This window comes from Myotis nattereri, assembly GCF_964212035.1.
Source record: "Myotis nattereri genome assembly, chromosome: 2".
NCBI lineage: Eukaryota > Metazoa > Chordata > Mammalia > Chiroptera > Vespertilionidae > Myotis > Myotis nattereri.
This window is the reverse complement of record NC_138076.1, coordinates 31,126,544-31,144,633: the sequence shown is the minus strand read 5'-3', so window position 1 is coordinate 31,144,633 and position 18,090 is coordinate 31,126,544. Positions and strand designations below refer to the sequence as shown.

The window sequence follows — 18,090 nt, the reverse complement described above, 5'->3', positions numbered from 1 at the left end:
AGCAGTTAGACATTGCCCATAAAGGTCAGTATTTAACCATCCATATTACTATAGCTGCTCTGAATGTTAATGAACTTTTTTGCCTTTTCCTCTTTCCACCATATATGTACTCCTGTAGGGGCCCCTAGGACCCAAAGGCCAGAAAGGTGAACCTTATGCACTATCTGAAAAGGACCGTGACAAATACAGGGTAAGTTTAATAGAGATAGGAGACCTGATTAAGTGACCTAGTGTAAATTCTGATTAATAAAATTAATTTCCAAGTGAACTCTGAGCTGTCAGAATGAATGGAGTAGCAGAATGCATAGAATAAAATAATCCAAAATTGTGACCAATTCAAAAATAACTTGTTTCAATCTTATATTTAATTGTGGATGCATCCCTTTCCCATATTCACTGTACCTCAGGTATTAGGTTAGTTAACATTACCAGGTCCTGTTATGGCTGCAATAACTTATATACTTGTTTGCAATGTTGTAATAAAATGTAACTAAATCTAAAGATTAGCTTAAAAACTAGAACTCTTTAAATGATTTCTTCTCATTTAGGGTGAACCCGGAGATCCTGGATCGGTCGGTTTCCAGGTAAGTTTTATTTTTATTAGAAAATATTCCAAGAAAACTTTAAGAATTCAGGACTCCAAAATACCAGTCAACTTCTCTTAATAGCCTTCTCTTGTTGCCTGTCCTTAGGGGCCCCCCGGCCGCCCTGGGCCTATGGGACCAATGGGTCCACTTGGAATTCCAGGAAGACCAGTAAGTACCACGTACACGTGCTCACTCTTGAACCACTGCCCAGGCATCCTCTAGCGAGGCCCCTTCTTCAACGTGGATACAGGCAGCAGCTTCACGATACAACTAGGATGCTTGTGGTCACTATGAAAAGCATCAAGACAAAACAGGTCATCCCTTGTATACATTTTGCTTCTATTAAGATTGAAGAATGAGGACTCAAAATTTGTGGTCACCAGATCACTGCCAACTATGTCGAATTTAAACTTGCTGCTGGCTGGGTGCTATTCCAGTCATGTACAACCTCTCTCGGCCCCACAAAACCAGCTGAAAAGGGGCACGTCATCCCTGGGCAAAGCAGATCAAAGTGCAACAGGGTGATCAGAAGGAAATGGGTTCTGCCTAGGCATGGCCACCATAGCAGGTGTGTCACACGTGGGCATGGCCATTATAGCAAGTGAAATATTAGACATCAATTAATAAAATGGTCCTAGTGCACCACCTGAATGGCAGTCTACAGGTATTCACTCCCACTGCAACTCAAATGACAGAGTGAGGTGCAACAAGACAGAGGCTTGGATGGAGGAGGGCTTGATACAAGGAGGGGAGAAGAGGAGAAAGAGTTGCTAGTGCCTGTGCAGCCCTAAAGCCACTTCCATCATGCCACACAGGACCCAGGAGATGAACTGGCTCCTTCAAGGTTTCTGACTCTTATTCCCCACAGTTTTTAGTAGTGAGACAATTCTCACAGAAGCCCATTGCTCAAGTGTGAGGGACACTCTCAAGGGAGGCTGTGGCATCAGTTTCTTGACAGATACGGAGAAACAAAGGAGGGACGGATGCTCGGAAAGATTCAGTCATACTAGTAGTTGGGGGTGTGAGTACTCATTAATTTTCTATAATCATTGATTTTGTTTCTATAAAATGAGTTTCCCTGGGGCTGTGAAAATCATTTTTGCAAGTAGCCCTCTGCTATGAAATATTTGGCCAAATGGTATGAAATGAGGATTCTATGATGAGAGGGTCTTTGTTCTCCTATGTCATATGGTTGTTAACTCAAAGCACACGTACCACATGGTTGGGGAGGGGGAACGGAGGTTATACTTTAAACACACAGTTCAGGGAAATATGAAATAGCAGGTTGTACCTGCTGGGTCCTTAGCTGACCTGGCAACTTTTAAATTCTTCATGTGGCCATTAAAATCACCCACAATCCCCCGCCTGCCCACTTCTCTGCACTTAGACCCAAATTATTCTTTTCATGCACTTTCAAAACTTCAGCGCAAGTGTAGTGTTGACACTGAGTGCTTTGCAGATAGACCCGTGGTGATGTTTGTGGATGGTCTTTCAGCCCTGTAGATTAAGTCTGCCTGTGAACATTTGCTGACCTACCAGCAGAAAGCGTTAGACAGTGGCCTGTGGGGGACCCTGCCCAGGGGGAGTCAGGAGAAACGATCTTTGTGGTGACAGGGCCTGGGACCTGGCATGGGAGCAGAGCAAACATGAATAGGACATGGATGAAATCAAAAGTCTAAACTCAGAAGAGCAAACCCAAAACAGCTGTGTGTGGACAGCCGGCAAATTCTGGGAACTGAGCCTGACCCCAGCCCTCTCCCCTCCAGCCCTTCCTGCCTGCTGAGACAGATGTACCAGAAACCTCTATACATACGACATGGTGCTCTAAATATACAGTGAATGGCTTTCCCAGGGCTTTCTAGCAGATGTTATCTGGGTCCTGGGATAAAGAAAACAGTTTACAAATATCTTTGTATTTTTGCAGGGACCACCTGGACCCCCCGGACCCCCTGGAGAGCCAGTAAGTTACTGTTGGGGGTGAGGGAGAGGGAAGTGGGGGCTTATGTATCCGTGTATATCCTTCCGGACTATAGAACTACTTCATGGACAACTATATATTGCTCATTTCACAAAAACAACTGTTTTATAGGTTTTTTAAGACTCACTGTTACAAACTCCAAAGATGCACCCAGTGGTACCTCTGGCGTCGCTGGCACATTAAATAAGTGCGTGTGTTGAGTGATTTGTTGTTTGCAAATCACATAACATTCCTGTTGTATGAAAATCAAACTGATTAGGAACGTAGATTTAGGGACAGCTCATGTTTATCCGTGTGTGTTAATTTATAAGAATGGACAAAATGTAGCTATGTTTGTGTGGGGGAACTGATGGCATTCCCTACCCGGGTATAATTAGGTCCTACAAGAGTGTGATGTCAGCCTCTAGCGATATATATAGTCAGTGATCTTCAGTTCCGCTAGAGCCCAAAGCTGGATTGCTTCTGTCAGAGAAAGGTTCTTAAGTTGGTTGGAGCACAACAAAGTAGGTGGCTGGTTAGAACATGGGAACAGAACTAGAGTTCGGTACCATCCGTGAAAGTTGGATAAATGTCCAAGACAAACAGTAGGAAGTTGGTGAGGGAAGTATTTGCTCAAAATTTGACATGAGTCTATTCTGTACACCTGGTACAAAACAATATTGGATGTAAACTGTCATTTAAAAAGACTTTAAATCAACTCCCAGGCTACGATTACCAACATTTAAGGACCATTCCGTGGCCTGCACGCAACTAAGGAAATCTCCCAGCCTGCACATTCCCATGCCTGTTCCACAGAAATCCCATCTCTGTGACCTTCTGGGGACCTCAGCTACCACCACCCCCAGGCCCCCAGCTCCCATCACCTCTGAAATGGCTTCCGGCTGGGACTGGAGCTCGTTAAGGCTGCTGCTGCCCACACCGCTGGGCTCCCCACTGTCTGGCAGCCCAAAGCTGGGTGGGAACGGCCCACAGCCAAGAGAAGCAGATGTAAGATGGGGCGGCCAGCCCCAAGGTCATCTCAGATCCCTGCTTGGCTGCCGCACTAATGGCCCTCACCCCCCACCAGGTCACTTCCTGGTGACTTGGATAACCAGCTCCTGAGGCAGAGGGGCCACGGGGACCCAAGCAAATCACGTGCTAATCTAGCCTGGCTGCATTTCTGTGCTTTGATTTCAGCTCCCAGCCAGGTGGGAAAGAAGCAAAAGTGCAAACATTAATTAAATGCTTTGTTTTTATTTTCCGAAAATCCCTGGGCATTGAGGGGGCAGGAGGTATACTGCAGAGAGAAAGATCAGATAGGGTCCTGTGTGATCTTCTGTTGAGATGGGAATGTAGAGACCCCAGGAAAGAAGCAGTCGTTTGGAGATTTAAAAAAAAAAGAGAGAGAGAGAGAGAGAGTATTATTTCTATAATGTAGTACAGGCATACCTCATTTTTTTGCACTTCGCTTTATGGTGCTTTGACAATACTGTGTGTTTTACATATTGAAGGTTGCTTATGGCAAACCTGAGTTGAGAAAATCTATTGGTGCCATTTTTCTAACAGTCTCAGATGACGATTAGCATTTATTTAGCTATAAAATAATTTTTTATTAATATATGTACACTGTTATTTTAGACATAATGCTATTGCACACTTAACAGACTACAGTACAGTATAAACATAACTTCTATATGCACTGGAAAACCAAAGTATGAATGTGACTCACTTTATTGCGGTATTTACTTTATTGTGGTGGTCTGGAACTGAACCTGCAATATCTCGGAGCTGTGCATGCATAGCTTATCATATGTGCCTCTTTTAGACACCAGAGTTGAGTCATTTCTCCCATATATGGCAACTCCACTTATGGAACTATTAAATATTTGCTAAATCTCTGGGCCTAGCTTTGCCTCTTAGACTAAAAGGAAGATGAAAACGACTAAAACCCCAAGAATCACCATCCCCTAAAATCATTAAAGGGTAGGAAATGTTTCTATGAAACTAGGATTGTCTTACCAAAATGAGAAATAGCTGAGGCAGAAGAGAGAATGATCTTCAAATATAGGACTGGGGGGTAGGGGCGGCGGGGGGGGGGGGGGGGGGGGGGATGGCTGGTTTCTACATCTGAAAGGGCCAGACCCGCAGAAACACATACCTGTAGAGACACTAGATCAGTGATCGCGAACCTATAACACGCGTCAGAGGTGACACGCGAACTCATTTTTTGTTTGATTTTTCTTTGTTAAATGGCACTTAAATATATAAAATAAATATAAAAAATAAAGTCTTTGTTTTACTATGGTTGCAAATATCAAAAAATTTCTATATGTGACACAGCACCAGAGTTAAGTTAGGGTTTTTCAAAATGCTGACACGCCGAGCTCAAAAGGTTTGCCATCACTGCACTAGATGAACGATTAAGAATCAGAACGACCGCCGAAACCGGTTTGGCTCAGTGGATAGAGTGTCAGCCTGCGGACTGAAAGGTCCCAGGTTCGATTCCGGTCAAGGGCATGTACCTGGGTTGCGGGCACATCCCCAGTAGGAGATGTGCAGGAGGCGGCTGATCGATGTTTCTCTCTCATCGATGTTTCTAACTATCTATCTCTCTCCCTTCCTCTCTGTAAAAAATCAATAAAATATATATATAAAAAAAAAAGAATCAGAACGACCTGGGGTCAAATCAAGCTCTGCCACTCATTAGCTCTGAGGCCAAGGTCATAGGATATGACAGTGTGACTATCCGTGACTCCTCCTGTGTTGCAGAGGATTAAAGGGAGAGTGGACCCTGGGCTATTATAGTACATACAGCGAGTATAGAGTCAATAATACAGTTTGCTGATCATCAGGATGTTTGAAGAGTAGAATATATTTCAAAAGTCAAACAGTAGACTATTCCCAAGGGTGACAAAATAACTGCTCTTAGTCCACTATTTCTGAGGTTTTGCTTATTTTTCCAAAGCATCTCTGTATTAAAAGAATAGCCTATCGTTTTCACAAACCCCAGAATTTTCATCATTTAGGTTTAATCTTAGTGAATGCTCAAAATGCACTGTGAAGTGCCTGCCACCTTCTGCAACTAATATACCATCTCAGTTTGTTCCTGTTCAAATTATATGGTGTCTGGGCTCAGACTTTTGTTGTATACTTTCCATATGGAAATAGCAAAAGAAAAGACAATAACTTTTTTTAACTTTATTTTTCAATTACAGTGAATATTCAATATTATTTTGTATTGGTTTCAGGTGTACAGCATAGTGGTTAGACATATGATTTACGAAGTGATCTCCCCAATTAATCTAGTACCCATCTGACACCCTACCTAGTTATTAGAATACTAGAGGCCCCGTGTACGAAAAGTGCACACTGGGGAGGGCAGTCCCTCAGCCCGGCCTGTGCCCTCTCGCAGTCCGGGACCCCTTGGGAACGGGCCTAAGCCAGCAGTCAGACATCCCTCTCGCAGTCCAGGGCTCTCACAGTCAGGGACCAGTCTCTCCTTACTACCCACCTGCAGTGGAGGCAGGAGAGGCTCCTGCCACCACCTCTGCGCTCGCCAGCTGTGAGCCCGGCTTCTGGCTGAACGTCGCTCCCCCTGTGGGAGCACACTGACCACCAGGGGGCAGCTCCTATGTTGAGTATCTGCCCCCTGGTGGTCAGTGCACATCATAGCGACTGGTCATTCCGCCGTTTGGTCGATTTGCATATTAGGGATTTATTAGATAGGATTATTAACTGTATTCCCTATGCTGTACTTTACATCCTTGTGACTTTTGTAACTACCAATCTGTGCTCTTAAACCCTTCACCTTCTTCATGCATCTCCCAACCCTCCTGTCCTCTGGCAACCATTACTTCGATCTCTGTATCTATGAATCTGTTTTGTTTGAGTAACTTTCTCCTTGTGTCAATTAGTTTCTGAGACGTGAAGCCAGAATGTTATACAAGGATAGTTGTCCAGTGATGTTGCAAATAAATTTTAGGTCTCTTTTTCTAGAGAAAAAAAATTATTTCACTGTAATTATTGACTTTTTTAAAGTTTATCTTTATTGTTGAAAATATCCCTCTTCCTCCCTCCCCCACCCCCACCCCCATTGACCCCTTCTAGCCTGCTGATAATTGACTTTTAAAACTTACAGAAACTCATTTCTCTTTCAGGGCAACAGAGGACTAGGTTTTTATGGAGAAAAGGGTGACAAGGTAAAGGAAACAACAGATTAAAGCAGCCGCATGCAACGTGTAATAGGAAAGAAATTTCAATGACTATGTCTTATGCTATTCTCTTGAGGTGATGTTCAAATAGACCATTTGCACAGGAAGTAATTATTATAAAGTGCCATGTTATCAAACACACTTTGGTGATAGTTATGGAGCAATAAGACAGTGGAAGTGAACCATGTAGGATGGCCCTGGACCTGTGGCACAGACATGACCTCAGCCATCTTCTAACATGGGGAGTCCAGGGATGACAGGAAATGGAGCCAGAGCCACAGACTAACAAGCCAGGTCAGGGCCCAGGTGGCATGGCAGGAAAGAGGACCACGTGGACTTTTATCATTGCCCACAGTGCTGAGATTCAAAGACCACATGGCCTTTGAGAGGATCATTTCAGATCACTTATAGGAAAAGCTCAACATGGTGTCCACACCCAGTGAGCTAACCCTCACACAACCCCATCGCATTCCCCCCAAAACCTATAAAACAGATGTGTTCGTTTGGTGTCCTTTGAGCATTTTCATTTTGTTTTACATTTTACTTTTTGATTGAAGCGCACATTAGACTTTCACTACACAGGTGCGAAAAGTACTTTGTTCTTTGTGGTAATACCATACAAGTAACTGCAAAAGAAAAACATTGGAGGATGTAAATACATAAAAGTTTAAGTTCCTGTCCAATGAAATATAATAAAATAGCAAAATAACATAAAAAGAGGAAAAATCTGGGAAGAATCGTCACATTATATAGAAAGGAAATGAAGTTAATGTCTGTAATGTACAAAAAGCTTATTCAAATTGTTAATAAAAAATAAAAAACCTTCAAGGCCCCCATAGATAAAGAGTAGATGAACAAACAGTTTAGGTACTTTTTAGGTATAATATTAGCAGACACTCAGAATACACTATGGAGCACCACTTTCTGCTACTAATACATCATTTCAATTTGTTCCTGTTTATATTATGTACTGTCTGGGTTCAAACTGATATTATGTAGTTTATACATGGAAATAGCAAAAGAAAAAAACAAGAATAACTTTCTTTCTGTGTCAATTAGTTCCCAGGAGATCAAGCAAGCATATGTCAGGGTAATTGTCCAGTGATGCTGCAGATCTATACGGTTCACCCTCTGTGTACCACATAGAAAAGTGATTCTTACTAATGATAAAAATGCAAATTAAAGCAAACTTTAGATATTATATTGGTTAAAGATGCTGCTTTTTATTATATAAAAACACCCTTATATGGTGAAGTAGTGGTGAAACTAGAGCTAATCACTCATTTCCTAAGCGTTTCTTATATCTATGTGCCAATCTAGGCAAACAATAGAGTGATACCTATCAGGAGCCATAAAGACATTAAGCCCTCAGACCTAATAATTTCCTTGGATAGAAATTTATCGTAAGGAAGTAATTCCACAGAAGCAAATGCAGCCCCAAATTGTGAACAGCCCAACCAGCTTGTAGGCAGACATTCTAAATGATTATTGATGCAAGTGGGATACAAATAATTTTACGTTACGATTCTTTCATTTTAAACTCTGATTTTTATTTGGATTTATAAATAGAACACTGCAAAATTGGTGTGCATGTGATAAGTAATATGCAAAGAGACAAAAAGCAGTTTGTGGTGGGAGCATGCTTTTGCTAAAGTTTGATAGTGTCTTCTCAGTCTAAAGACTGCTGCTTTGCTACACAATTCACAGGGTGACATGGGAGCCCCAGGGCCCAACGGGCCTCCGTCAGACTTTCAACCGATCACCGGGCCCGGAAAGGAGACCATCCCCCCATACAAGGTAATGGGGCTCCGCCAAATAGGCTGTGTTCTCAGTAGAACTAGAAGAAAAAAAGAGAGACAAGGGGGAAAAGGTAACTTTATTCGATCTTATTCAAACAGTCGCATGCAAAGAGGGAAAGGCCTCGCCATGAAATTGTGCATGAAAGCACAACTATTCGTTCAGTCAGATAACCCTGTCAGTCCATCATCTTAAACAATCGTGATGAATTTGAAGCAACACAAGGATCCATAAAAAATCTCAAATCTATCTTTAAGTGTGCGAGTCTCCAGTGTAGACGTAGGTTATGGTTGGCGCATAATTCAAACCCTGTACGTGGAATTCTCTGACAAAACACTGTGATCTGCAAAACAAGTCCGCTTTTACTCCTCACTGCCAGAGTCACGGTGGGGTTGTTGTTTGTTTATCCAGATTCATTTTCTGGCCCTTATGATGTCTATTACTGTTTCGTTTAATTAAAAACATACTCTTGGAAGCCAGTAAAAATCACCATCCTGCTCTACCACTGACACATTCGCATGGGCCACTTCACCTTCCTAAGCCTTCGTGTCCCGTTGTACCCACTGCAGATAGTAATGCAGGTGCCAACCTTGTAGAGCTGTGGAGTGGACACAGGTGGAACGCCTAGTCTAAAGTCGGGCACAATCAATGGGAACCAAAATAAAAACCCCAAACCTAGCATATCATTCCCAACAATCAGGTATCTGTCAAGATGGGGTGTGGGTGCTTGGCCGTGGATGGGAGAGGCAGGTGTGACCACTGCCTTAGCGGGGAATGAATCTGGGCAGCTGTAGCTCAGTAGTAAGTGACTTGACCGTTGACAGAAATGGCCTGGAAGGTGGCTGGTGCTAGCAGACATGCCTGAGGAAAGCGAGTCAGAAGCAGGTGGTTGTGCACGGCTGAGAAAGTGAGAGAGATGTCAGCCATAGATAGATTCTGGGCAGACCTGTGGCTCCTAGTGGTGACCTGACCACCAGCCAGGTAGGGCCTCTGTCCAGGAGCTGAGGATGGAGTGAGACCAAAGCAGGTTCGATCCTCACTGAGGTGCTCAAGCATCCAAAACACGTTTCCTTCCTTTCCTACCACCAACAGGGATCGTCCAGGGCTGGAGCCTGGCCAGCCTGCAGGGGGCAGTCTTGGTCAGTAGGGATCCAGGGATCCGGGCGCTGTCCTAGCAGTGATGGAGAGCTCGGGCCGGGCCGGGCCGGTCACATTTCTTTTGCCATTTTAAACCAAGAGAGGAAGAAAAAGAAAAATCATTTAGAGTTGGCATTGCCTTCCAAAGCCACCTTTGCTTGTGGTTTCAATACATCCCAAATGTGTCTCTTCCTCAGAGAACCCTCCTTATAGTATTTTATTTAAATGAGCATTGTCATTCAGGGCTTTTCTCTGGGCATATTTTCCCACCACAGGGTGGTATTATACGCCTGCCACTGTGGAGTCACAAAGGAAACCATGTAGAGACGGCCTTGCCATCACATCAAAAATAACACGATTTCATGTCTATCTTGAAAACCCAGAAGAAGTCACACATTTCTCCCTTGAATTTTGAAGCTGCAAAATGTAGATGCTTGCTACAATTCATTTATAATGGTTGTTTAAGTTTTGTTCAGTACTTTTCACTTCATATCACCAAGCCTGATTAATTTTAAGTATCACTATTCTCAAATTAATGAGTGTTTCTTTTTTTTCATTTTCTTCACAGGGTGAAAAAGGAAGTAAGGGGGAAAAAGGAACAATGGTAAGTCAAGCAATAAAGAGGTTTCTTCTCCCTTGTGGTCCCCAAATTCTTGGCGATCCTATTGCCATGAGAATGTGCAGGTGTCACAGGGACCCAGGGACTGTTGGCTTCCAACCCATTTGTCTACAGCAAGAAAGTGTTATCATTTATTTGTATCAGATATTTTTGTGTTTGTTCGCCGTTGTTGTTTTGTTTTGTGGGGTTTTTCAGAAAATAGTCTTCGAATGTCTTCCTTTTTGCATAGTAAATACCGGTTAATCAACATTTTTGTGAAGCTCATAAAATGAATCTAAATGCTTTTAAAAAGATGTGTGGGTGGAGGGGGCTGGACAGGTGTGATGGGCTGGCTTCTGCTCTGGGGGGTCTCAGCCGGGGGAGCGCTCTGCCCGCTCTTCAGTCTTTGTCACGCCTGCCCTGGCATTCCCTGCCCTCCCGCATGGCCACTTACCATGTGGCGGGGAGAGTGCGATGCAGGCAGACTCAGATCCCTATGCCCTTCCTTCCATGAGCTGGAGTAGAGAACCCCAGAGGCAGGCCAGCCTCAGGGCGTGAGAAATGGGATTCCTGCTGCAGGTAAAGAGAGAAGGTGCCGGCCGTGGCTCAAGTCTCTGTGTTCTCTCCTAGGGCATTTCCTTGAAGGGAGAAGAAGGAATCCTGGGCTTCCCAGGACCCCGGGTAATGCATGCATTCTATCACTGTGGCTTATTTTGTTTTGTTTTTATTTTTAAATGGGCGTTATTTGGGTGGGGGTGAGGATGGGGGGAAGAGAGCAGATTTTGGTTCACAGCAAATGTGCAGAGAGATTTGCCTCATACCCCCTCTCCCTCCACACACGCAGCATCCCCCGCTGTCTGCGTCCCAAACCAGAATGTCCATTGGCAACAGTGGACAAGAGGAGCCTACATGGATGGACACAACGTTATCGCCCATTAACTGTGGTTCTTAAAACTGTCCACCTCCATTTGGAGAAGGGTGGGAACAGAACACAAACACATTGCTGCTTGTATTAGTTAGGCCAGATTAATCTGTGGTGACAAAAATATAGACTGATTCCAGCACACAAGAAGTTGATTTCTTGCTGCCCCAAGAATCCAACAAAAATGTCCGTAATGGGGTGGGGAGGGGGGAGGGGAGTGTCTCCTCTCGAGGAGATTCAGCCCCCTGCGGCTCCCCTGCCCTAAGGCAGGCCTCCCTCCATCAGCCAGAACTCAGTCACCTGGCCAAACCTGGCCGCAGTGAGCTGGGAAATGTGGCCAAACCATGGGTCGGGAAGAAGAGAAAGTGGCCTTGTGGTGGTAGCCACTACCGCTAAAAAGACGTGTTACAATCTCCAAAAATAAGGACAGAGACTCATGAGCACTTTGGAACCCAGGCCTTTTTTATCTTTACCATTTTCACCACCCCGTCTTTATGGATTTCTCCGTAGTTTGTGAAGTGGTAGACATGATGCATTATGTCAGCGGTTCTCAACCTGTGGGTCGCGACCCCTTTGGCGGTTGAATGACCCTTTCACAGGGGTCGCCTAAGACCATCCTGCATATCAGTTATTTACATTACCATTCCTAACAGTAGCAACATTACAGTTGTGAAGTAGCAACGAAAATAATTTTATGGTTGGGTCACCACATGAGGAACTGTATTTAAAGGGCCAGAAGGTTGAGAACCACTGCATTATGTGGAAGTGTCGCCAAAATGAGCCATCTCCTTTAGAGAAGAAAAGGGTTTTCAGATGGTTTCATACTCTCATGATGAAGCGCTTTGTTTGAGTCCATGTCAGCTCATGGTGATGCCACGGGAAACGCTGCTGCCTCTTCTAAGCTGTTATTGCTTCTGTTTTCTGTCCTCCCCAGGGCCCCCCGGGCACCTCCGGTGACAGAGGTTCACAAGGAGAGAAAGTAAGTGCGATGCATGAAATGCAGTCAGCTCCAGGCCTGAAACATCTCACAGAAATCAAATATGAAGACTGTGGAATTCCAGGGTTGGGGGAGGGGAGGGTGCCCCAGAAAAAAAACATTTACCTGCATTTACCATGGCATCATCCCAGATCGTTCAGAATGCTGGAGTCCGATTGTTTACCTTTTTCTCATTTTTGCAAGGCAGCCCTTTGGTTCCTTCCTGTGGTTCTTTCCCTTCAGGCTTCCCCTCATCCAGCGCCTGCAGCCACGGCTCCTGTACCTTCAGTGTCACCCCTGGCCTGGGTCACTGTGTGTCAGTCTCAGGAAGGTTGTCCGCGTGGTGACCAAGAGTTCACCTGCACTTTTCACATGTTGATCTCACACAGGTGGACACTTTGTTTATCTTTAATGATGACCCAATTACTTATTTTTACCATGTGTTCTGTGGACAGATGTTTGGCACTTTTTTTAGAAGAAAACATGTGAGAAATGCATTGTGAATCTGGATCAGGCTTAGAACTGTCTGAACTCTGGGTCATATGAGAGGGTACACATAGAAATAGATTTTTTAATTAATTATCTATTACCTTCCCTAATTTGATCATGGAATATGTAGCAGACCGTCTTTCTTTCACGGGCCCACAGCATGCTCCCTGAGGCAAACACTGGTAATAATTCTGTGGGTATCGTTTCAGACAAGTCTTTCAGACAAGGACATGTATTTTTACGTGCATATAATTTAACAACAGAGAGTAACACTATCTGTATCATCCTGCCACTTGTTTTTTCATCCAACGTGCCCTGGAGATGATTCCGCATTAGCACGTTCACATCCACTGATACATGGTTCTCTTCTCCTAACAAGCTGCACAGAATTGCAGTGAAAGGTTCCGCCACGTTTGCTTAACAGCCCGTGCAGTGGCTTCCAGCTGCTTGCTATTTTCAGCAATCATGCAGTCGACATTATGGTACACACATCTTGGTGCCCATGGGCTAGTATTTCCACATAGAAATAGACTATTTCAAAAAATCAATTCAGCCTCCAAATCGTGACTGCCCTGATTACGCTCTCGACTCCGTTGCAGGATTGAAGAACCACAGGGATCCCAATAGCAGTGGGTCTCGTCAGTCCCTGGGACTGCTGAGGGGACTTGGTCCCCCAGATTTGGTTTCTGACCTCCCCAGCTCTAGACTCAGGCGTCTGCACCCCAAGTTCTGGTTTTGACCACTCACAATGAGCCCCAAACTTGATTCTTTCCTGCAACCTCAATTGGCTTTATTTTTCCTAATCCTATCCTTTTACCCTAAACTCAGGCCAGGGATGACACCAGGGTTTGCCCTAATTACACCCACCTTCTCATGGCATTAGTACCTGATAGGAGTACCCCTCAAGGTCACATACCTAGAAACAGCTGCTGTCCATGCAATACCCCCAACTAAAGGCCAAAGCCGAATTCTAGTTTAAGGATTACAGTAAGTAAGTGCTGTAAAGAGACAGAGGACTATGGCAAACATGAGCATTTAAAAGTAATCCATTTCAACCCACCCCATGAAACTAAAGTACTGCTGTTAATACTTTGTGTGCCTGCCATGTGCTAGTGAAATCATAATTATGATTTGTTTTTCTACACCCAACACTAAGGAGTTAGAGTGTTTTTAAAATGCAGTTCAACATAGCCACCCCCTAGAACTCAAAACTTAATGGAAGACAAGATGTTCACCAGGCATGGACCACCTGGGGTGCCTAAGTGCTGTGGTCCAGATGTTAGGATCTAAGACTCACAATCTCCAGCTTGCTTCCTGCACTTGCAACAACTGGGGGAGATGCAGATGCTTCCAATTAAGTGGGGCATCTCAGCTGCTGTGGGGGAATTGTTTCTTCGTGAAGATAAGAAATGCCCAGGATATAAACACATGAATGGGTCATCCTGCGTTTTCGTGCCACCCCACACCCACCTGTCCACCAGTTGCTATCTTACTGCCAAGTTGCCGTGGCTCCCCAACTAACATCTCAGTTGTACTCACAGACTTTGGTTTTAGGATGTAAAATGGAACCAGTAACCAAAGGCAGCTCCAAGGAGCAGCTGTGCACACCAGCATTAATGCATTGAAATAGGATGAGCCAAAAAAGAGAAGATTCTGGGAAGGATTTTGCTTGTTCTACAGGAGCAATCAGCTACCCCTCCCTCATCCCACCAGAGATTGATAGAACTTTAATTAGTTCTGGGGATGCTTGTGATTGCTTGTTGATGGTGTCTCAGCATGGCTGAGCAGTGCGTGGGTGGCATGGAATGGTGTGTAGATTTGGCCAAGTCCAGCGTGGTGTTTGAGCTGGATTATTATGTCAGCCTGGACTCAGCTCAGACTAAATGCCTAGTTGCCAACTCCCCAGTCCTTGGCAAGGTCTTCAGTGATTCCTAACCTATCTCATGAGAAGGCCTCTAAATAGGAGATCATTTTTAATATCAGAAAAACTGGCCTTCATGAAAAACACAGAGTAAGCCCACCTCAGGTCATTCTAGACAATGTGATTTTCAGCACACATGCTCCTTGATTTCAAAATATCTGGTAAAATAATTAGATAATTGGCACTCTGGCATTCTGAATTTTTTGGGGGGGGCAGGGGGGTGGGGGGAGGGCCTCGCTGTACATATTCTTTAGCAAGACAGAATAAATTTCTAGATTATTTTTTAAAACTACATATCTACCCAGATATGATGTGGCTTTTGTTGATATATATTTGGGGGGATTAGAAAGCAACAGTAAGCACTAGAGATTTTTTTTTTTTTTACATGAAACTAAATGGGCGGCATTAATGCTCCTATTTCGTGTTCACTGAAATTTACAAAGCCCGTCTGGGAGGGAGGTTTTAATAGATGGATCAGGTTGTCCACACCTGACCCCACTGATCAATTATAAAAGCACTTAAACTCGCATCTGTGCACCCTATACCAATGCACTGGGAAGGACACAGCACCCCCCAGGAACAGTTCTTGCTTAAAAGGTGAACCTGAGCCTAAGGAAGCTTCTAGATCTAGCTGCTAATGTAGAGAAAGTCAAGGGTAGAGAGTCATGTTTCACAACACCGCAAGGTCATGTGTAGCAGGTCCCCAACGCTGGGGATTGGCAGCCCCGATGACCTAGTTTCCTCAATAGCAACAACAACAAAATGTCACTGAAAAAAAGTAGAAAGGAAGAAGAAACTATTATAAGAACATTAAAAGACATATCAGCCAAATGTCATGTTTGGACTTTGGATCCTGATGCATAAACAGCAATTTTTTTAAAACAAAGATGTTTTTGAGACCAAAATCAGGAAAATTTGAACAGAGGCCGTGTAGGAGGTGACTTTAATGAATTATTATTCATGTCATTAGACATAATAATGGTATTTTGGTCAGTTCTGTGAATTACAGAGATAAAAATAAGCACCAAATATCTCTCCTGCAGGGAAGCAGAGGACCAGATAGCTATCCAGGCCCTGTGGGACACCAGGGACCCAAGGTGAGCTTGGTTTTCATTCGGATGGTTTTCACTTGGTTTCTTTGGATGGTGTTCTGACCACCTCTTATTCACCATGTTGGACAAGGAGGTATCCTCTAACCCAGCGGTCGCCAACTGGTGGTCCGTGGACCACTGCTGGTCTGTGAGGTCCGAAAGTTTGGCAACCTCTACTCTAACCTATATAAGAATAGATAACCGAGCACACAGCATTTACTAGTCACATTATCCCAGCCTTAGGATGCTACATGCCCTGCAGGACCCCACCGAGCAGAGTGAACCAGCAGGGCTGGGGGAGGGGCTTTGTAGTAACAAGAGGGTGGGACACCCCTGGTCCCCAAGGCAGGATATGACTGACGTGTTTGGGTAATTCATGGGCCAGCAGAGAAGTGAAACCCAGTAGGATGAGGACCAGGTGGGCTGCAGCTGCACCAGCTAATGGGGAATCCAGCCAGGTAGGGAGCCGTTTCAGCTGGTGAAGACAGCGGAAGTCATAGTTAGGCCTGTGGGACCCAGAGAGGCTCCAGGTCGTTAGCTCTTACAGTCCAGATGGCATTGTAGCAGGGTGTTGTTGCATCCCGCCCCTCCCCGCCCCCCGCCCCAGCTCACCCTACAGGGTGACTCAGATACCATTACCAACAACAGAACAACCTGCCCTGCAGAAAGCAGCCCCTTGACTGGCTCTAGTGTTTGACAAGGATTTCAAAGTGATGTTGGCAGCTGCGCACTTAGTTGTCTCTTGGTGTGTCTGGGATGCCGGACTTGCTGCCTCAGCATAATGGAGATGGCGCCCCAGGCAGAGTCTGTGGTTCAGTTACTCAGAAGAGAACGCTAAGCTTGAGGTCCACTGCAGCTCTGTCCTTTGGAACCAGGCAGTGTCCAAAACTCCAAAAGGCCGGTCTCACATTCTTATTTTCCTCTTTTATTTTTTTCTTCAGGGAGAACTGGGTGACCCAGGCCCCCCCGGCCCCCCTGCCTACTCCCCCCATCCTGCTCTAGCTAAAGGTTTGTATGTGATTTCTCCTGCATGAGACTAATACATGCAGCCATGAACTTATGTTATGAACACACAGCCATGGACTTTCAAGAAAGATGTGTCCGTGTAAAACAAAGCAAACAAAAGATGTTTAGGACACAGCCTTTGCAGACTTTCTGTCTTGTGTGCACCTTCCCGCATGGCCTCAGTGTGGTGTCACAGGAGACCCTCCTTGTGCCTCTGCCTGAGAGTGCTCCCACTCTCCAGGTGAGACCCCTCTATTGGGAAATCCTTCTGGTCTCGCCATCTACAGCATCGCTAAAGACACCCAGTCCTTCTGCTCAGCAGGCCTCCGTAACCCTGACCAACCCTAACCCACCTTCACCAGTTCCTGCTCCTACCAAGATGCTTATGCTCCAATGCTAGCCTGAAACCCAGTCCGGGTCACAAGCTAGAATCTGTACACAGTCACCTCCCTTTAGACTGCAGGGAACTAAATCACCAGCTATGTGCACATGACCAACTGCCTAAGAAGACGCTGCACATACAGTTGGCCCCGTGTGTGAATGAAGGATTGTGCGTGTGTATGGCTAATGGTCTTGTTAGTTTAGCTCAGCCTTCCAAATACTTGAAATATGATTCCAATTCTGTGGAAAGAGCAATGGTCTCTGAACCTTTTCAGATGTGCATCCCTCTAAATAATTGTTTTAATGTTTGGAGCATTCCCCCCTAATAACCATACATATATTTATGGATAGATAATTTATCCATGTTATCGGAGGTTCCATGAAGGCAGAGATTTTAGCCTATGTGGTTCACTGCTGTATCCCCAGTTTCTAGAACAGATCTAGTGGGTGCTCAGTAAATATTTATCTGAATGACTGAATAACATACATGCTAAAACTTACACATCCGATAGGGGTTTTAAAGGATTAGGTGTTTTTTTTAAACATATTTTTATTGATTTCAGAGAGGAAGGGAGAGGGGGAGAGATAGAGATATCAGTGATAAGAGAGAATCATTGATCAGCTGCCTCCTGCACACCCCTCACTGGGACTTGAGCCTGCAATCTGAGCGTGTACCCTGACTGGGAATCAAACCATGACCTCCTGATTCATAGGTTGATGCTCAACCACTGAACCACACGGCCCGGGCATGGATGAGGGTTTTTATGTGTGTGTTTTTTAAAATATATTTTCTTGATTTTTTACAGAGAGGAAGGAAGAGGGATAGAGAGCTAGAAACATCAATGAGAGAGAAACATTGATCAGCTGCCTCCCGCACACCCCCCACTGGGGATGTGCCTGCAACCAAGGTACATGCCCTTGACTGGAATCGAACCCGGGACCCTTCAGTCTGCAGGCCGACGCTCTATCCACTGAGCCAAACCGGCTACGGCTTTATGTGTGTTTTGTTTTGTTTTGT

General features: G+C 44.7%; 1 protein-coding gene across 1 annotated transcript in view; it reads left to right on the top strand.

Moving 5' to 3' along the window:
* COL4A2 (collagen type IV alpha 2 chain) overlaps positions 1-18,090 on the top strand; it is a 189,061-nt gene that overhangs the window by 122,744 nt on the left and 48,227 nt on the right. Inside the window, exons 8-18 of the mRNA XM_081084483.1 lie at positions 119-190; positions 549-584; positions 693-755; positions 2,512-2,547; positions 6,702-6,743; positions 8,463-8,552; positions 10,258-10,293; positions 10,918-10,968; positions 12,144-12,188; positions 15,639-15,692; positions 16,628-16,694. Coding sequence (XP_080940609.1) covers positions 119-190; positions 549-584; positions 693-755; positions 2,512-2,547; positions 6,702-6,743; positions 8,463-8,552; positions 10,258-10,293; positions 10,918-10,968; positions 12,144-12,188; positions 15,639-15,692; positions 16,628-16,694 — 592 coding nt within the window. The remainder of the gene's footprint in view (positions 1-118; positions 191-548; positions 585-692; positions 756-2,511; positions 2,548-6,701; positions 6,744-8,462; positions 8,553-10,257; positions 10,294-10,917; positions 10,969-12,143; positions 12,189-15,638; positions 15,693-16,627; positions 16,695-18,090) is intronic.